The sequence below is a fragment of the Diospyros lotus genome, chromosome 7, assembly GCF_014633365.1.
Source record: "Diospyros lotus cultivar Yz01 chromosome 7, ASM1463336v1, whole genome shotgun sequence".
NCBI lineage: Eukaryota > Viridiplantae > Streptophyta > Magnoliopsida > Ericales > Ebenaceae > Diospyros > Diospyros lotus.
The window spans coordinates 34,687,882-34,708,350 of record NC_068344.1 but is presented as its reverse complement, the minus strand read 5'-3'; the positions used below and the strand labels follow the sequence as shown (position 1 = coordinate 34,708,350).

The 20,469-nt window shown below is 35.5% G+C and overlaps 2 protein-coding genes across 15 annotated transcripts; both read left to right on the top strand.

Moving 5' to 3' along the window:
- The first annotated feature begins 757 nt into the window (after nucleotides 1–757).
- Nucleotides 758–5,308, top strand: LOC127806044 (uncharacterized). 3 transcript variants are annotated; one of them, XM_052343016.1, is made up of 3 exons: nucleotides 758–1,318; nucleotides 3,277–3,320; nucleotides 5,068–5,308. In XM_052343016.1, the coding sequence occupies exon 1, from the start codon at nucleotides 845–847 to the stop codon at nucleotides 1,316–1,318; it is 474 nt and encodes a 157-aa protein (XP_052198976.1). In that variant the 5' UTR covers nucleotides 758–844; the 3' UTR covers nucleotides 3,277–3,320; nucleotides 5,068–5,308. The 3 variants fall into 3 exon arrangements, with proteins under 3 accessions (XP_052198976.1, XP_052198977.1, XP_052198975.1); XM_052343017.1 differs by lacking the exon at nucleotides 3,277–3,320 and having other exon boundaries at nucleotides 758–1,337; XM_052343015.1 differs by lacking the exon at nucleotides 3,277–3,320 and having other exon boundaries at nucleotides 760–1,318.
- A 1,296-nt stretch (nucleotides 5,309–6,604) lies between these two features.
- LOC127806043 (VIN3-like protein 1) lies at nucleotides 6,605–20,299 on the top strand. 12 transcript variants are annotated; one of them, XM_052343006.1, is made up of 7 exons: nucleotides 6,605–6,800; nucleotides 13,684–14,127; nucleotides 14,296–14,337; nucleotides 15,057–15,114; nucleotides 16,448–17,079; nucleotides 17,509–17,816; nucleotides 18,788–20,299. In XM_052343006.1, the coding sequence occupies exons 5-7, from the start codon at nucleotides 16,622–16,624 to the stop codon at nucleotides 19,903–19,905; spliced, it is 1,884 nt and encodes a 627-aa protein (XP_052198966.1). In that variant the 5' UTR covers nucleotides 6,605–6,800; nucleotides 13,684–14,127; nucleotides 14,296–14,337; nucleotides 15,057–15,114; nucleotides 16,448–16,621; the 3' UTR covers nucleotides 19,906–20,299. The 12 variants fall into 12 exon arrangements, with proteins under 12 accessions (XP_052198966.1, XP_052198964.1, XP_052198962.1 ...); XM_052343004.1 differs by lacking the exon at nucleotides 13,684–14,127; XM_052343002.1 differs by lacking the exon at nucleotides 13,684–14,127 and having other exon boundaries at nucleotides 14,271–14,337.
- Nucleotides 20,300–20,469: the final 170 nt, after the last annotated feature.

The following is a 20,469-nucleotide window of genomic DNA, read 5'->3' as shown; positions in this document are numbered from 1 at the left end:
TTATCACTACCCTTTATGTTTTTTGGATATTTATTTTTTTATAGAATTTATGGAGTTTTAGAGATGACTTTTTCTAGTAATAAATATATCAAAATTATTATGTTGCTCACGTCAGACAACATAACAATTACCTAACACAAATAATTTAAGAAAAAAAAAATGTGAATCTTAAGAAACGTGATGAGGTCACACATTATCTCCTATTAACTCGCATCAGATAAGATATCAACTCTCATAAATACTTTATTACATTTATATAACATCAAACTTAAAATTTGACTTACAGAAGAAAAAATTTTAAAATTTAAATAATGGATGAATTAGATTTACGTTTGCATATGTAATATTAAATAAGTAAAAAGTTCGTTTCTTGATTTTTAAAAATTATACTCAATATCATTAAATTTTATAAAATAGTAACATAATTCCTTTTAATTAATAAATAATTTTTTAAATTTTGGAAATGTCCCAATTAATTTAATGATAATGTTATTGAACACTTCTAAGTAAATTTATATTGTCTAGATTTAAAACTTAATGATATATTATGACGTATTAAAATTTTTACTAATTTAATATAATCTGAAACACAAAAAAGTTTCTCGTAAAAGAGTCTACGTAGCGCTCTTAACGGCGCATGAATCAGGCATGACGGCAACTTCGATGTAACACGTGTCGTAATCCCACTCAATCCCATCCTTCCTCGATTCCAACGTAAACTGCAAAAATACGACACCGTTTCAGTACCTCTGCACGAATATTCCCCAATCACTTCGAAATCTACTCCATCGTCTTGCCTCCCCAATTCTGAGAAAAAAATCACAAAATCTCAACGAATCCAGCCATGGCCGCCAAGCCGCTCTTCGTCGTTGCTCTCCTTATCCTCTCCCTCTCTCACCTCTCCTCTTCAAATGCTATCCTTGATGAGTCATCTGTACCTTCGCCGTCGACGGCCCACGCCGAGCTAAATAACTACGGCTTCCCCACCGGCCTGCTCCCGGCCGACGTGCTAGGCTACAGCCTCAACACCACCTCCGGCGAATTCGCCATCCGCCTCGGCGACGACTGCAAGCTCACCCTCCCTCCGGACAACTACAAGGCCACCTACTCCAGGCGCATCACCGGCAAAATCGTGGCCGGCCGCATCGCGGATCTCGACGGCATTAGGGTTCGGGCGTTCTTCAAGTGGTGGTCCATCACCGGCATCCGGTCCAGCGGCGACGATTTGGTGTTCGAGGTCGGCATGGTCACCGCCAAATACCCCTCCAAGAACTTTGTCGAGAGTCCAGCGTGCGAGGGCAAGCGCTCCGATTCGTAGGTTCGATTTTTCTGATCCAGTATGTGAATACATGCTTATATGCACGTGTATGCACATACACACATTTATATATATGCACTGTTTACGCACTCACGGAAAACTATTTCGGTTGAATTTAGAGGGAAGAAAAGAAAAGGCTTCTAAATAGCAAGTTGTTTATTGCTGCTTTTAGAGAAAGCTTGGTGATATTGAGCAATCAAGTGCTTAAAATTGGCTTCTGAACCTTTTAAATTGAATTTGCATCACTCTGCTAGTGTTCTCTACTTTACTGGAATCTTGAATATTATCATGTTTTTTGTTTATTTATATTTTGGATTCATTATTGGACGTAACTTCAATGTTGGGCATCTACTTCTTGAAGACATTGGCCGTAGATAATTTTAATGTTTTCCAGTTGCCAGACACTTAGTAATACCGAATCTATGCAATGTGGTGGACTGGACTGATGACACATTCCATGTTGCGACCTATAATTTGTCGGTATTTGTGAATTATGGTAGAAGGTGGGTTTCTTTTGGTTTTTATATGTTGTTTCAGTGAATGCTTTTGGTCCCAAGTTTTAACTTTAAGCTTGAACTCAGGATGGGGACTTTGTACTGTTATTGATGGGAGGAATTATTTAAGTAAAAAAGGATTTAGCTAAGCCTTTTGATTCATGTGATTTTTGTCTGATTTTAATCTTTCTACTATGAACTTTCTTGTGGATAGCTATTTAATAACCAGAAAGGCATATGTTTAATCATGATGGGTCTGAGTACTTTTGCTAGAACGGAATTCTGCCTCCATGAAAGAATATTATTTTATCCGCGTGATTTCATTGGGTAGTGGCTTCTTGTTTAATGATTATTCAATTTTATCCTATAGTTGGTTCTTATCATGCGTTCTGCTACCTTTTGTTTGTTAAGCTTTGTCAAAAAAAGAAAGTGACTATTTTTTTCCCAAAAGGGCTTGGAATCTCTAGGTGGCAGGTGGTTTTTCTAGTCATTCGGTGTGCATTTTCTGAAAAGATATGTATGAAAAGGCATCAAAAGATGCTGCCCATTTGTATGGACAAGTATATCTATGCATAGCCCAAGATGTTGTACAATATTTGGTTTGTACAAGGTTTGCTCCATTACATGCACCCTTTATCTCTCAGCAACAGTGTAATATGGCAAGCCTTAATATAACTGCAGGGTTCTTTTTGAATCTGAACTCCCCCAAACACTAGATCAAAGGCCGGGATATCCGTCCATAAAATCTATGTTAGCCTATATTATTATCAAAAACATTAGATGCTTCTGCTAAAGAAATCAAACCATTGCTTTGGGTTAATTAATCTAATTGTGTTTCGACTTTAAGTTTGCTTCATTGACTCTTTTGGACTAATTATGAATTGTGATAATTAAATTTTTTTTCGATTAATTATGATCTTATGATATTCTGAATGAGTTTGGATGTGTTTGCATGTTCTGTCAAATTTTTACTTATGGAAATATATTGCACAATCTAAAATTTAACTTTATATTACTACAAATAGACTTTTAAACATCCTTTTTTAGTGAATCTTATAACATTTATTTCTTGGGGTTGCAAGAACTACAACCCAGTAGAATTGGAGGTATTTTTTGTCATGGTTGTCCTATTAAGTTGAAAGTTCAGGTTTGATGTTTAACTAGTTGCTCAATGAAGGCACTGATAGGGGGTTTGATTTCGTGTTTTTTTTTGTTTGCATTTTAATTTCAAAGCAATAAACTATATGGCTGGAAAATTAGTCATTTGAAATTCCTTTTTTAGTGTTACAATTTCTATATTAGGAGAGCATCACCAACTTGGCCAGATTCAGATTACTATTTTAGATGATGGCTTGTAGTTTCCATCATGAAGTTAGAGTTCTTTTTTTTTTATAATGAAAATAGTTCAGTCATAGAACACAAGCTTGAGCGGCAACATTAAGATTACTCTTTTTTGACTGGTAGGTGATATGTTCAAGTTGTGGAAATAGCCTATCTGCAAAACAATGGTAAGGTTGCATTCAAACATGATCTTTCCCCAATCCTCGTGGAGTAGAAGTCTTGGGCAGTGGGGACTTATTTTTATAAATTCCAAAGGGCACATTTGGATGAGCTTTTATTTTTAGTTTTCACCTTCTGTTTTCATTATTTTGACCCAAAAAAAAAAAAAAAAAGTTTTAGATTACTTGTTTTCATCTTTAAAATTTGTGAAAAAATTTGAAACAGTTTTCATTTTCTTTTCGCTCCCCAACGGCACCCTTGGTGCCCTGATATCACCAGGAAGTCGCCTGACCCTAATGTTGGTGTTGCTAGTTGCTAACGACCCCCATGGGAGTCGTCGACCACCATAACAAGAGGGACTCCCAGAAGGCTTCCTGGGCAAATAGCTTCTCTTAACAAATAGCCAAGCAAGGAATCAGTAGAAGAGCGATCACAATCAAAAAGAAATTCTTCAACCTTAAATGCAAGGATTGGAAAGATCAAGCCCATCAAATTAATCTTTTAGTTTTGCAATTTATTTTAAGTCATCAAACAAACTCCAATGACAGACTTGTCCCCTTTCTTGTTGTTCTCCTGCTATACAGCCTCGAAGAGCAAGTTTCTATTCCTGGCTGGGACAATCTCTTCTAGGAGTTGCTGGCAACTTCCCAGAGGAGTTGTTGGTGACCTTTGGTAGGTCTCCAGCAGTGAACGGGTAGGGAAAATATACAAAAATAAAAAAAATCAAATGCAAAATTGAAATCAAAACAAAGTTATCAAACACCATGTTTAATTTTCATTTTCTTTAAGGTTGTGTTTGGATTAATGGATTTCAAATGGTATGATTTGAAATTCTTACATTTCAAATTCAAGGGTTCAGATAAGTATATTAAGTGAAGGATTTCAATTTCAATTCTTCAACTTAATTGTAAAAAGAAAATGTGAAAAAAAATTTAAAATAAAACTAAAAGTATATGCTTAAACATTTTTCACATTACAATTCTAATAAAAAATATTACCAAAATGTTTACAGTTGGATCAATGTAAAAGATTTGCGTAATTTGGGTGTTAATCAAATTCAATGAGACTGACTTGCGATAAACTTAATTGTTTTGCTTGAAATAGCACCACAACATGAGTGATTTCAAATTCATCTTTTATTTGGACCCAAAAATCCAAATGTCTTCAATAATATTCAAATAAAGAATTTGGAATTTGGAATTTGGATTTGAAATTTGAAATTCCAAATTCCAAATGAATGGCACGAGTGCAAATGCACTATAAATAAAAATTAAAATTGAATATGTAAACTGAAAACTCTCAACTGGCCCCTAAGCTAAGTATCGCTACTGGCAAGGTGATCATGGGCATTGTGTGCTCTCAGTCTTACTAAGCTTCAGATTGGGCCCGCTACTTAGAGAGCACCCATTGTGATGCTACTTAGAGAGCACTGTGGTTATAACTCTGTCTGTTGATTTCATAAGGAAAAGAAGAAAAAAAATAATAAGATCAAGATGTATGTTTTAAAAGTAGATTTTAGATGACTTGATTTGTCTATAAAATTATTTTGCTCTATGACATCGATAAGGCCGTGCTCTTATATTTCATGGTCGATCCTTTTATCAGAATGATGAACAATTATATGATGCACTGGATTTTTGTTTGCTTTTTTATGTGGATCTTCATTCTCCCGTTCCGATACCAGCTGCTGTTCTCCCTTTACTTTCATATGGACTAAACACATGTTCACTTAACACCTTTTCGTTCCTATTGCAGATCTTATCGGCTGCTTTTGAGCTATAGATTGTGCGGTAGATTCGACAGATAAGCTAGGGGATTATGACCAAAAAAGCTTGCTTAAGGCGTTATAGTGAATAAAGTCTAGGCAAATGCTTTATGTGAAACATTTCCCACTTCGTGGTGTGCTGTATATTCAGACATATACTCTGTTACTTATCCATGAGTACTACATTAACTTTGTATTGGCTAAGCTGTTTCCCCCCTCCTCATTTAATCATCCTCTTCCTCTACTTATATATTTAGCTGCAAATTTGGAAATACTCTTGCATCTAGTCAATGTTATATGACATGATTTTAGCATAAATATTGCAGCTTTCTCACCGAAAATTTAACCAAAAGTGGATGGTTTTAGACTGTATAACTTGAACGGATTTTGAAAAGGTTCTTGCCACATATGGATTGGTCATGGAAGGAGTTGAAAGCAGAGGCACAATATGTTTAACCATTTATGCTAAATGCCTCTTTGCATGAAAGGGGAAACTGAATTTACAATGATTCACAATGTTGCAACTAACAAATTTAGTTGCCGTTATTTTCCAAAACTCTGGCGTTAGCATCGATATTTAATAATAATAATAATAATAATAATTAGCTTTTTAAACATTATAGTTCGTGGAAACATAGGAACGTACAAGTTACTGAATAATTGCTGTACGGGGTCTTCCTCTGCCTAACATTTAAACTTTAATATTTACTGATATTCTTCTACGTGACACACCGGTCTTAACCCATTTTTACAGAAATTGGTTTCACACCCTTTGCCTAACCTTGTGAATTTCATGGTCTTCAACGAAGCAAAGACCATAATAATAAAGGAAAGAAACATGTGTTAGGTTTGGACGGCAGAAGACTTGTCCTTGCTAGGCCGCGCACGCTTGTGATATTCACCACTTCAAAACGAATAAATAAATATCAATCGTTCTGAATTTGACCCACCAATCACACGAAGCCGATTCACTCCCCAACCTTGCAAGATCATTCCTCCTCCTGCGCGTAAAACTTCCCCGGTGCTTCAAACTCTCAGCTCTCTTTGACGTCTTCTTTCATAACTTGTTCAAAGCTGGCTCTCACGGTGACCGCCACGACTTTTTCTGTTTAGAATTGGTGTTAATTCATTAAATCATGATAGAAATTTTAAACTCCAAAGACCGGAGGTATTTGTAGCTCCTATCACGTTGACAAGACAATAAGATTTATTTATTTATTTATTTTTGTAGAATTTAAATAATGTATTATCAAAATAATTGTCTAATTTATGAACAGATTATTATTATTATTATTATGATCGATTGGATTGAATGAATGAAAGCGTATTCAAGTAAAAATCGAATCGAAAGACAAATTGCAAGGCACGTTTGGGAATTGTTAGAACCTCACGCCCTCGCGAGGCGAGTGAGACCACGCACCAATCAGAAGCCGAACAAGTGCTACTTGTACTTTTGGTTCGGAATCAACTGCTTCCGCTTTTCAACTGATCCTGCTGGCCCCACGCTCTGCCGCGGCGCGTGACTCCACGGCCGCCTTCCGCTCGGAGCCGGGCGTGAAAACGCAATTCATAGAACCAATTCGTACGACTCATCACAACCAACTAACAATCGAACCAAAGTCTTGTTCTTCCACGGAGAGAGAGAGAGAGAGAGAGAGAGAGGAACCTCCGAAGCCAAAAAAACCCTAGATTCGTCTTCTCTCTCTTCTCACATTCTTCACAGGTGCTCTTTTTGTGTCTTCTTGTCTTCATTCTCTACGTGTTATATGTTGTTGTTGTTGGACGTGCGTGGTTTTATGATTTGTGTTCATGCTGATTAGTTACGTGTTTCAGATCCCTATTGCTCTGCACGTAATGTGTTGTCGTTGTGTTCTGCTGATTGTGTTGACATTTTGTTTGCGAATTTTTGTGAAATGCTTTGCCCCAATTCGAATGGTTCTGTACAAGCTGCGTGGATCCGTTTAGTGTTGATTGGTGGAATGTGTCGATTGTAGTCTGCAAATGGTTGTTGGAAATGCTAAATGCATGTGATTGGTGCCTGTTCATGTTCTGCATCGGTTGGTTTCTTTTCAGACGGGCGTCTTGTTTGGAGCAAGTAGGCTCGTCGCTTTGATAGTGATTACAATGTCATCATACATGTTATGTTTTTTTTTCTCGTGTTTACATTTTTTCTTTTTGGGTGAGACAATGCAAGGTTGAATTTTTTAAGATATAAATAATACATTTTGTTGTATTAGTTCATACTTGCAGTTTCTTTTGTGTAGTTTTATTTAGAATCATGAGTTTTTGCCCCTGGATTTTGATGTTAAGTACTTGTATTTTTCTGTTCCACATTGCACGGGACATTTTTTTTTGGGATTGCCTAGCCTAACACCAAATGAGATAATCACACGATCTAAGTACCATCAAAGGCCAACCTACTCATCACTGCCAAATGGGGACATGAGTTAACCTTACTTAGAGGTCTCTTCCTGCCCATCCACAAATGTGGACCAATCTACAAATAGGGTGAATGAAGGGTGGTGGCTCAGTTATGACATGCTGATCTCACAAATTTGAACTTGCACTGCATTGAGTTAGGCATTGAACAACACAATCCTTTATTCTTTTTTATATTGTAATTTCTAATGTAATGGAGTCTGATTTAAGCTGTTAATGCAACCAAGGGGAATATTTGGTATGATCTTGTCATAATCAATCTTAGATATGAATGCCCATCTTTGGCATGGATAATTTCTTAATATAATTTGTTAACAAAAAAATTTCTTAATATCATTGCTGTTGATTTTCTAGCTCATGTTTTTGCCTACTCCCTGGTAGGATTGTCTATAAAGTATGTAGAGAAAATAAAATCCTACATTTTCTTTTCTTACCAATATCTTTTTTGCTAGCACGTGTGACTCCAAGGACTAAAACATGTCAATCCAGTTAAGAAAGTAGTAGGGTAAATTTCAACAGGTATCTAACATGTTTTGGGGAGTGTCTAATGAGCGTTGGTGTTTAACACATATACGACATTTTCTTTGAATGTTCTCTCTAGCTAAGTTTTAATATGGACTAAATACATTCAAGTTGATCCAAGGGTGTTTGCAACTTGTCAATTGCATCATATGAGAAGGTATAGGTAGAGTAATGCTTGGAATCAAAGATAGGATGACAATATGACAGTTTGAACTGCTTACATTTTGTTTTCATGAAGTAACTACTATACCACAAAAAAAGAGTTTTATGATCAATTTTGAAGAACTGCAGATAAGAGGTAAAGCCATAAATATTGGTGGTTTTGAGAGAATATTTGGTGCTCTGTAAGATGCGAGATGTAAGAATACATATAATGCAGTGAAATCATTGTACATTTGTACTAGTATGCATTGATTCCCTTTCTGCCTCTTGCATGAGAATTGATTACCTTGTCAGATTAAGGTGTTTTTGTAAGTAGAATAATCATATGCTAAGAGATTTAACCCCCCCCCGCACAACCCAAAAAAAAAATATAATACATATTTCAGTGACCAAAGAAATGCTCTTCTCCTGTGGATGGTTAGATTACTAATGTCATGTAAGGGGACCTTAGGTGAGATGCTTAAACCTCTAGCTTTTGTCAAGAACTAAAGCAGAAAAAGTGACCCGAAATTGCTATTATAAATGAGTCTTTAGAACTTATTTCGAGCTAAATGAAAAATCCAAAATTACTGCACAATTGTCTTTGCAAACAAAAAAGGACATTTGGAACAAATCTAACAAATAGTTACAACGGAGCTGCTAATTAAATCTATGATAATATCTACCAGTTAATGTTATTGATATAGAAACCTTGTGAAACTTATGCTGGAGGTGGTGTGATCATGTCATGTTAGAGACATAAATTAAAGAAAAAGACTAGATATTCTTGTCATAGACAGGTCAGTGAAACTTTCTTGCGAGTTAAATGGAAAATCAAAAATTATTGATTGACTGTGTTCAAAGCATGAGCATTCCAAAATATATCCTGTATACATATCCAAGACTAAAGGGACAAGTGTGCTCATTGAACATATTAAAACATGTGTCCGACACGCCAAGTAGCATGTTGGGTACTGTTAACTTAGATGAAATTGGATAAGTTGAAAGTTAAAAAAGTTAGAAAGTCCTGTTCTTTCTTTTTGTGTATTTTTTTAGTAATGTTAATATTTTTAAGACCACCAATAATATTTCGAATGACAACCTACTTGGACTTGTATCTTTAATCTAGTTTTTTGATGACTTATCAACTATTTAACGTAATTTTTTTTATATTTGTGGTATAATAATATGCACTTTATAGAATTATGTTGGAAGTATGTAATAGTAATTTTCTTTTTGCTGTATCCTGTCCGTGTCTGTATTCTCATTGTCTTTTCTTATGAGCTATATACTGTGTTTTTATACATTTCTGAATCTATATGAACTTACCGATATCAGCATTAATCTTGGTAACTATAGCACAATGAACAGTAGGTTAGGAACTTAGGATGAGAACACGTGAAGAAACTTCATGGAAAGTTAAAAGAGAGGCTATTAAAGAAATATATGAGATCATTGGCAAATCTGTAGTGATGAACCACATAATAACTCAGATACCTTTCCTAGAGTCACGTGAAACCTGTCATGGAGGATGGGGTGTTGGTTTTTCTTTTTCCCTTGTGGAAATACTAAATAGTCTCTTTGCAAAGTAAGGGTAACACTGCATACAAGAGCAACCCTCTCAAACTGAGGAGTTTCGTGCATTGGGGATGCCCCTTTCAAACTAATCCATTGTAGGATACTTTTCTGGAAACTTACTCCACGGAAACAGAAAATTAGAAAACTCAATCAAAAACAAAAAAAATTCCAAATAGAAAATGGAGATCTGAAAAATGTGGTTTTCCAAAATTGAAGCAAACTTGGAAAACACCTAAAATGAGTTTTCTAATTTATCCTTATTAATTTGGAGATTTGGAGAACACAGTTCTCTAAAAATTTTCCCCAATTCATCTCCATCTCCTTCTCTAACAGAAGTTAGATAAAAGAAATTAAAACATCTCTATCATTTTTTGAACATGTGTTCCAATTTTCTAGATTAGAAATTAGTTTTCTGTATTCCTAACATTTAAATTTATTTTTCAAATTTTCTATGGAAAATGAAAGCTAGAGATTTTATTGAAAATCAGAGATAGAAAACTGGAAATCCTTTTCTACAGCCCCTTCTTTATTATCAGAATCTTGCTTATACACTGCTGTGGGTTATTAAAGTTTCTTTGTCCTTGCACATTTCCTTCATGGACCTGTATTTATATCTCCATTAATGGCTTTGAAGAAGCCTTGCATAATTCATTAAGAAAATTCAGGGTTAGATCTTTACTTCGTGGCTGCAATGTGGGCTTTGAAGAACCCTTGCAAAATTATGAAGTGGATTTTGAGGGTTAAACTATAACCTACAATTTTCTTTAAAAGCATGGGCAAGAGAAGCTTATTCTCAATTGATTTGTCTACCAGAAGACATTCCAAAATATTGTGCAGTCTATATTATATTTAGGATCCGGATTTCCATTTTTTTTAAATATCCTTTGGGTTTTCTTCTTTATAGGAGAGACATTATTGGAATGAATTAAAATTATTTTTTTAACCTCTATTTATTAAAATAAGTAACAAAAAGGTAAATAAATATTAAAAATTTTTTGTAGAACCATATTACATTAAGAAGTATTGCAACACTCTTCAACCATCATAATTTTTTGCACCAGTCATGCCATCTTTTACAGTATATGGTGCAAGCCTTGGCTTTATCGTTCCCATTCTCAATTGATTCTAGTACCAATTGATGCTGTCTTACATAGTAGCACCTCCCACCTCCGTCCAAGAAAAAAAGAAAAAAGAAAAAAGAAAAAGAAAAAAAAAAAGAAAAAGAAACTTTTTTTACAGGGGTTCATTTTCCCATATTATGAATGAAGTCGCTAAACATGTCCAGGCAGATGTGCTATGGTGTATGCCATTTGCAGAGGGCATTGTGCTATGGTGTATTCTAAGATGAAGACATGGAGGAATGCTTTAGGGACTATTTAGTTGTGGAAACCAGTCCCAGTTTTCTAGAAAATTACTCCACAGAAAATGGAAAACTAGAAAACTTGTTCAAATACAAAATTTTCCAAATAGAAAATGGAGATTCAGAAAAATCAGTTTTCCAAAATTGAACTGAACTTAGAAAACGCCTAAAAAATGAGTTTCCAAGTTTTCCCTATTAATTTGGAGATTCAGAAAGCATAGTTTTCCAACATTTTTCCCCAAATCATCTCTATCTCCTTCTTTAACACAAGTTATAACTTATATAAAAGAAATTAAAACATCTCTGTTTTCAAACGTATGTTCCAATTTCTAGATTGGAATTAGTTTTCGGTATTTTTAATATCTGGACGTGTTTTTCAACTTTTCTTTGGAAAATGAAAACTAGAGGGTCTGTTTAGTTGTGGAAAACATTTTCTAATTTTCAACTCTAATTTTACAACTAAGCATGCTCTAACATTTTATGTTTCAGAATGTAATAGCATTCATATCTAGAAAATTTAGAAAATATATCTTTTGATGTTTTTCCAATTCATAATATAAACTTGAAAAAAATTAGAAAATTGAGTTTTCTATTTTCTTGTTGGAGATTCAACAATTCAATAAAAAATTGGAGATGAAAATTTAGAAAATGTTTTCTATAACTGAACATGCCCAGAGATTTTATAGAAAATTGGAGACATAAAATCAAAAATCATTTTCTACAGCCTAACAACCTTTTTAGAATCTAAAGGTTTTAGATTGAGTGAAATCTAAATATATGGAACGTAAGTTTGATAAAAATATAAGTGTGGGCAATGTTATGGTAAAAATTAGAAGATCAAACAATACAAAGAAAAGATCAGTTTGGATATCTTGGATTAGTCATACAAAAAGATGGGGGATATTAATGAGTATTTTACCCATAGAACTAATAGAGGAGGTTTAAAATGGAAAAGTGCATATAGATTTTTATGTGATAATAGGATTCCATTAAAATTAAAAGGAAAATTTTATTTGACAGCTATAAGACTAGCTTTGTTTATGGTACAAAATGTTGGGTAGTAAAACACCAACATGTGTAATATATGGGTATAACAAACATGAGGATGCTAAGATAGATGTGCAACCATACTAGAAAAGATAAAATTTGAAATGAGGCTATTTGTAATAAGATTGGAGTAGGTTCTATTAAAAGATAAGATACATGAGACGTGATTAAGATGGTGGACATGTGAGAAGAAGATTAATAGAGGCTTCTGTAAGGAGAGTGGACAGAATGAAACAAATATTTATGAAAAGAGGTAGAGAAAGACCAAAAGAACTTGATTGGAGACACTTTGATTTGATATTATATGGGCCTTACATAAGATAAGGCCATAGATAGAAACGCATGGAAGACTAGAATTCACATAGCTTATTGCAATGGTGGGATAAAGGCTTGGTATGTTGTTGTTGTTTGAGTTGTGGGAATAGCCTCTTTGCAAAGAAAGGGTAAGGTGACTTGCATAAAAACATCTGTCACGACTTGCTAGTTAATTAGGGGCAGTTGTAGTATTTTTATAATTATGTTTTAGGAGTAATTGAGTTGTGGGGAGGTAGTGGAGTGATTTAGAAGCATTTATTAGTAGTGGAGGATATGATGACTGCCACAAATAACTGTTGGTTAGCTTTCTATATAAACTTGTAATCTCACAGTGCAGATCAATGTCACAAGTTATCAAGAATTTATTGAAGTCTCTCCGTTCTTCCTTAATTCTGTCTATTTTTCCCTATTGTTCTCTTTGATTTCCCCCTCATTTTTGTCATTCTCCTTCCTCATTTCAGTTTGTTCTCCCTGATACTCTATTTCCCCCTTTATTCTTGCTATTTCTCCCTCAATTTTCAGTTCTATCTCCAAAGAAAACATCAATTAGGACTAGGGTCCTGATAACACCCTCCCCGACCCTTGCACAACAAGGAGTCTTGTGTATCTGGGATGCCCTTTTATTCAAAGCATCATAAGAAAATCATGCCCCTTCTCTTTTTATGATGTCAACCAAAAAATATTTAATCATGTCCTGTCTACGATGTTCTTTAGATATATGGGTGCTTCCATCATTGCAAAAAGACCTCTTAGATTTGGAAAAACTAGGGGCATGGCTACATTTTTAAAATATGTTATTCAAGAGGTGCTGTTGTTATCTTAGAAGGATTGAGGCGGATTTGTCCTTGTCAAGGGCATAGTTGTCAAAGATGGGCTTGAGGTACACCTAGGCGTGCCTAGGCTCAAGGCTCAGTTGAGGGCACCTCACTCCATGAGGAGCATGCCTAGGCACTAAGGTGTGCCTCATGTTGAGGCTCAAGGTGTATGCCTTTTGGTCCTATGTAATCTTTTTTCTTTTTTTTTTTTCTTGATGGACTTGTTAAAATGTAATCAGTAATAACCAGAAAAAAATTCCGAAAGAAATAAAACACCGCATTATTTAGTTAAGCAGCATTGGTTATTTGTTATTTATGAGTTTATAAGTTTACATTTACCCTTTATAGATATATATTGAAAATAATTATGTAAAAGTATTTTTATACAGATTTTTTAAATGTGCGCCTTGCATCCAAAAGGCTCGCGCCTACGCTCCATGCCCTCTTGTGCCTCTGCCTCAGTGCACCTTGAGCCTTTGGCAAGGGCCCTTTAATTTTCTCAACGGGGATTAATGAGCGGCTAGTTGAAATACAGTTCTTGCTCACCCGTTAGCAATTTTGGCATGAGGCAATCTGATACATTAATAACCTGATCCCATCATTATTAAGGACAGCAGTGTAATTTTGATACCATTTGATGACTAATCCGACCAAGGGTATAAAGGTCATATGAAATGGAGGTTGGAGGCTTTAAAAGGTCTTCTCCAAGCCCTAGAAGCATCGACTCAATTGAGTTTATGGCTGCTTCTCCGCATGATCTATGCTTTCCAGTATGGGTTCTTCTCTGAAAATCCGCCGACTCAATTGAGTTTATGGCTGCTCTTCGACATGATGTATGTTGGTTTTCTGAAAATCTTTACCTCCTCTCTTTTTCTTTCAATTAGGGCCAAGATTGTGTTATCAGTTTGATGTTCTTTATCGAAAATATTTTTCTTTTACTTTTTTCATCTGTAACCTATTTTTTTTCCCATTTCAGTCCATCTTCTTCTGTTTTGTTGCAGAGGTTCATATAGTATGGCTTCAGTAACCCGTCGTTTTTGCTGGTAAGAAGATATATGACTGTTGATTTTTTGTTTTTGGTAATGTTTTTTGTGGAATCTCTTCTTCATATGGGACTTCCATCAATATATTTTACATGAAAAGATAAAATTTCTTCCGATACTGTTATTTATGATTTAATTTTTATACGGTTCTTGATTTCTTGAATATTGCAAAATTATTGCTGTAGTTGTATAATGTGTTATTTTCAAAGCCATATTTGTTGTATAGACGGATCGGTGCATCAGATCTGTATGATAAATAGAAGTGATCTTGAATTGTAAATAATCTTCATTTTGAAGCACAAAAAGAAAATCCTAATCATGGAGAAATTATTAGGTTGAGTTGTAGTCTTTGCCTGATGCATATCTGCTGTTTTTTTGTTTGCTTTCTTTTTTTTCCTAAGAAAGAATGTGAACAGACTTTATCTGGCCTGAAAGATACCCTTAAATACTGTTGCCAAGAACACATATTGACTTGTATTAGATGAAGTGGCTCTGTTTATTTTTCTTTAGGGTGAACATACAAAGATTTTGTACAAAGTATATCTACGATAGCTTGGATCAGAAATGTTTTTCTTTTTCTCATTATTCTTGCAATTGGTGTTCACTGGTCAAAAAATTAAAAATTGCTGGGGGGGGGCGGGGTGTTAGCATGTGTAATGTAATTAATTTCCCTGATGAACCCAGCTACAGCTTAGCAAATCATGCCTTTGTGATTGCAGAACATCCTTCCAACTCATTAATGAAAATTCATCTTTTTTTGTTGAAGCACCAGATAAGGTACATAACTCCTATTTTTCTTTTAAATTATGTTGGAGAAGCAATTTGAAATAATTTTCCATAAAAAAAGGGATGAAAGGAGCAATTTGAATGGGATAATTATATTCCACTTTCTTATCTCACAAGGTCGTGCCGTGGTGATTTAATTGCTGGGTACTTACTGATTTGTAATTATTGTCTGAGAATGGTTGATTCAAGAGTTGAGCACATGCACATTTCGTTTCTTTGTTCTTTATTTCTACTCAGAATATCTGTAGGTGCATTCAGAGGAAAAGATAAACTATACCTGTAGATGCAATTCATGCATGGATCTTTAAATTTGGATAGTTTGCTTGATTTTTCTGGAGTCATGAAGTGAATTAAAGTTTTATTTTATTTAATTCTTATTATGGCATTAGCATTTCATATTGATTCTGGACAGCAATTTTGTTTGATCATGGGGCACTGCTATTCTGGTATAATAACTCATGGGTGTGTGTGTATATCTTCTTGGGCTGTCCAATTTTTGTAAAACTATCTCCATGAGCATGTTATTGTTCCCCTATGAGTACACAGATGGGCAAGTAAGATGGTTGATATTGTTATACTTGTTCTCATCTGTGGCAGATCCAATATTGTTTCATACATGCGTGGTCACTCTGCTCTGTTTATCTCTACCTTAATGCAAGCTTCTGATTTGTTCCATAAGGTTCCCTATGTTTTGTTTTTCCATCCTTTCCAAGTTTCTTTTCCTTTTGTTTCTTTCACACCATTTAAGCTATTTGGGAGAACGCTTTTAACAAATAAAACTAGTGCTGGTTTCTATTATCTGAAGGCATCGTTGGAATCCTGATTCCCTGATCATAGATTGTGCCATATTTGGGGTGTCTTTCCTTTTTGTGTCTGGTTGAGCTGTCTATAGCCTTTTTGAAGGGAATCATTCTCAATACCCTTTCTCTGGGGACAAGGAAAACCCTTCATGTCCCAAGTATTGAGCCTTTTTGAGGTGCCCTGGTTGAGCTGTCCATTAGCTCCCATAGGTATTTGGCCTTTTGTTCCTTGAGGTGCTAATCCCTCTTCCTGTACAGGGTTCACTTCCTTAGGGGGCCTTTTCTCTTTATGGATGATTACTTATTCCCCCACAAAAAAAAGGGAAAAAAAAAAAACGAGTTCTGGTTTTTTAGGATGACTTAACAAAAAAGCCCAGCAGAACATGGTGGAGATTCTCATTTTCACAATATTGTGTCCCAGTGATGCTGACTTTTATATTTAGCGTGTTTTAGTTAATTTCTTTTTCATATTTGCCCTTGCATAAAATTTCTCACGTTCCAGTGGGTATGTTAATTGCCACCAGTTTCTGGTGTTCGAAGTCCATCTGCAAAGCACCCCCAAGAGATCTGGACATTCAGACGATTCTTCAAGAACTCCAGAACTTCTGCAAGAGTATCTGAAATCAGGATAGATTTCTTAAGTTGCCTTGACAAGTAAGAAGACATTGAAGAAATACACAGCATCATCTAAATGCAAAATGTCTGAACAACCTCCAAAGACAAGCAAGAAGACATTGAAGAATCAGGAGCTGAGAAAAATGTCTTCAAGTGCTAAGGATCAGCCTTCTTCACGGAAACATCAGAGGAAAGGTCAAAACCCTGTTCGGATTCCACCTGCTACAGGGTGTCAGGATTTTGGTTGTTCAAATTCATGGATCTGTAAAAATTCTGCATGTAGAGCTGTCCTGTCAATCGATGACACATTCTGCAAGAGGTGCTCTTGTTGCATCTGTCACTTATTTGATGACAACAAGGATCCTAGTCTTTGGTTGGTGTGCACATCTGAATCTGGCAACAAAGACTCCTGTGGTTTATCTTGTCACATTGAGTGTGCACTCCAACATCAAAAGGTGGGAGTTGTTGATCTTGGCCAGTTGATGCAGCTAGATGGGAGTTATTGCTGTGCATCATGTGGTAAAGTTTCAGGAATACTTGGGTAAGTTTCGTTTGAGCACTTTATAACTTCTGAAATAAACTGTAATTTCACTGTATAACACACACACACAGAGTAAAAAAAAAATGATGAAGAAAAAGTAAAAAACACTCTTGATTTTAGTGTCTGCTCTTGCAAGTTATCTCAGCGAAAGAATTCATTATTATTTAACTCAAAATTGATGTGTGTTTTTAGCTTAATTTTTTTTCCAACAATGTTTTCAATTCTTCTTTCTCTTGTATCATGTTCATGCGTTTTCCCTTGAAGAATTAGTTCAAATTATGTTACACCAGTTCTGTTTTGCTGTGGAAAAGAGCTTGCTATTTTTTATGTCTTTTTATGTTTGATTGATGGAACATGAAAAAACTGTTTCCTTGAATAAAAATTGTTGGTAAATAAGTTCCAATGCTGTAACTATATTAATTCTGGCAGATGTTGGAAGAAGCAACTTAATTTAGCAAAGGATGCTCGCCGAGTTGATGTCCTTTGTTATAGGATATTCTTGAGTTACAGGCTCCTGGATGGGACTTCCAAGTTTAAAGAACTGCATGAAATTGTGAGTGATGTGAAGGCCAAGCTAGAAACGGAGGTGGGTCCAGTGAATGGATTGTCAGTCAAGATGGCACGGGGTATTGTCAGTAGACTCTCTATTGCAGGAGAAGTTCAAAGACTCTGCACTCTTGCAATTGACAAAGCAGATGAATGGCTGGGTGCTGTTTCTGACACAAACAATTATAGAGGTAATTACCATGAAAACTAGCAGTTGACAAGTGCAAAGCATGGCATGAAAAAAAATTATTAAAACTATAAATTTTTGACAAATACTGTATTTGATTACCTCTTATTTAGTTCTTCTACTGACATTCTATAGTAAAAGCTTTTATGCTTTGCTAAATTTACAGTAATGACTTTTTGTTCATTAATATAATTAATAATCATGCACATATACGACTAGGTTTATAAATTGCCATATATCTTTTAGAAGGCTATTTATCTTTCTAATTGCTTGCTGTGTAAAAAGAAAAAATGTTAATGAGCACCTTAATATATGAATAAACTGAGATATAGAGAGATAAAATCTTAAGAAAAAAATAAATTAGAGTTTGAATCCACATAATAGAAGGTGAGAGAATAAAATAATAAAATATTCCCTTCATTTAGTTTATTAGATATTAGAAAGATAGTAATTTTATAGACAAAGTAATATAATACTGTGTAATGAATAAAAAATCGAATGGGATAGTTAAAACATTTAGCTAGCCACATCAATATCAAGAGTAGGAAAATGAATCAATTCATTAAATTATTAAAAAAAATCATAATGTAGAGAAACCAAAAGAAAGAACAATAGAGATTGAGAAAGTAGGATGCTTGGGGAGCGGTGTTGGTGAATGAGGCAAGGAGAATATTATATTTAAGAAGCATCTCCTATCAAATAATTTTTAGGCAAAAAAGTAGTTAATTGTTTAGAAATGAGTTACATGTATTTATGTTGGACATGAATGAACAGAGAATTTATGCTTTAGGGCTTTGGTGGATTTTGTGGGACTGCGGTTGTGACATAACATTCTAAAAATATAAGAAATATAGAATGCGCACAGATGACAGATCTACAATAAAGAGAAAAAAATTCAGTAAAGAGACTTTTTCCTCTGATCTATAGTTATGAACATGACGAACTCCTGTTTTTCCTCTCTTTTCCAATTGGCAGAGGGATCACTTCCTGCAGCTTGTAGATTTCACTTTGAAGAAGTGACAGCTTCTTCAGTTGTGCTTGTTTTGATAGAATTATCCGCCACATCAGTTAATGATATCGAGGGATACAAGTTGTGGTATTGCAAGAGCAGAAATGAGACACACCCAAAAGAGCCTATTTGTGTTTTCCCCAGGACAGAGAGAAAGATTTTGATATCCAACCTGCAACCATGCACAGAGTACTCCTTTAGGATAATTTCGTACACAGAAGCTGGTGACTTGGGACATTCTGAGGCAAAATGTTTTACCAAGAGCATTGAGATAATTCAAAAGAATCCCAGTTCGCATGCCCCGAAATCTGAAAATGGAGGAAGTTCTGAAGTCAGGGTGGAGCCTAACACTGCAGCAGCCATTGAATGTTCTTCCAGCTTCAAGGTCCGAGACCTTGGGAAGATCCTGCACCTGGTTCAAGCTCAAGAACAGGGCTGCCTTGAGGGCATTTCTGGGATAGACATAGATGAATGTTGTCAAGTTAATGATATGATTAAGCCTCTGGAAATTTCCAAGGATCAGCTGCCAGCTGTTCCAGACTTGAATGTCGCTTCAGTGCCTGATCTCAATGAGGAGCTCACCCCTCCTTCATCCTCTAGGGATGACGAGGACAACACTTTAGTTCAGGATGATGCTCTCTCTCATGGCACTGGGAAGAATGGTATAGCAAGATCACATGGTAGTGGTGACTCTCAGAACTGGGCACATGGTGCATCTGCAGAAGTGCTAGCAAGGTCACTAGCCACAAACGAAGATACACATGACTGCAATAGCATTCTAACAAATGGGTCACCATTGTGTGTCACCGAAGGAACAGGGTGCTTGGATGAGAATTTTGAATACTGTGTGAAGATCATTCGGTGGTTGGAATGTGAAGGTCACATTAAACAGGATTTCAGGCTGAAATTTTTAACATGGTTTAGCTTGAGAGCAACTGAGCAGGAACGAAGGGTGGTCAACACCTTTGTTCAAACCCTGATTGATGATCCAAGTGGCTTAGCTGCTCAACTGGTTGACTCCTTTTCAGATATCGTATCCAGCAAGAGGCAGCGCAATGGTTTTTGTAGCAAACTGTGGCACTGACAACTCAAAGGCGTTATTCAGGACAGGATTACTCTTTTCAATTGATGCTCATCTTAAACTCTGGTAACTTAACTGCGGATTGCTTCACCGGTCATCTGTACATGCATTTCTTAATCACCATTGGAAGCAATTCATTTATATTATGGACAGCATTAGAGGGTTTTCAGTAGCTGTTTGCAGGGATAGTTCCTGATTTTCTCAGCAGGCAGATTTGGTCATTCAATCAATTAGTTCTGAAACAGTGAGGTTGACATGGCAATGGAGAATTAGGCATGAAGATCAAGTAGCTCTTTTTATTTATTGTCTTTCAATATGATTTGTAGAATGTTGATGAATGTTTTGCACCGTTGCATTTCTGGTTTGTTTTGATGAAAATTTGGATGATTTATCTTTAGTTTCTCTCTGCCGCTATGTTTTTTGAGATCTTGCTCCTGGCCATTCCAGGCTTATTTGTCTAATTATTGGTTAGGATGATGATGCAGTGCAGTCAGCTTGTGGCTCTCTCCCTCAAGTCATGTTCGAGTATACTTTGCTCTACCATTCAATTATCAGAATGGATATTGT

What these genes read in the sequence shown, in the direction of transcription:
- LOC127806044 (XM_052343016.1), top strand. Translation starts at nt 845, where the DNA reads ATGGCCGCCAAGCCGCTCTTCGTCGTTGCTCTCCTTATCCTCTCCCTC.
- LOC127806043 (XM_052343012.1), top strand. Translation starts at nt 16,622, where the DNA reads ATGTCTGAACAACCTCCAAAGACAAGCAAGAAGACATTGAAGAATCAG. An exon ending in AAAGTTTCAGGAATACTTGG is followed by an intron (nt 17,080 to 17,508) that starts GTAAGTTTCGTT and finishes TAATTCTGGCAG; the next exon opens with ATGTTGGAAGAAGCAACTTA. An exon ending in TGACACAAACAATTATAGAG is followed by an intron (nt 17,817 to 18,787) that starts GTAATTACCATG and finishes TCCAATTGGCAG; the next exon opens with AGGGATCACTTCCTGCAGCT.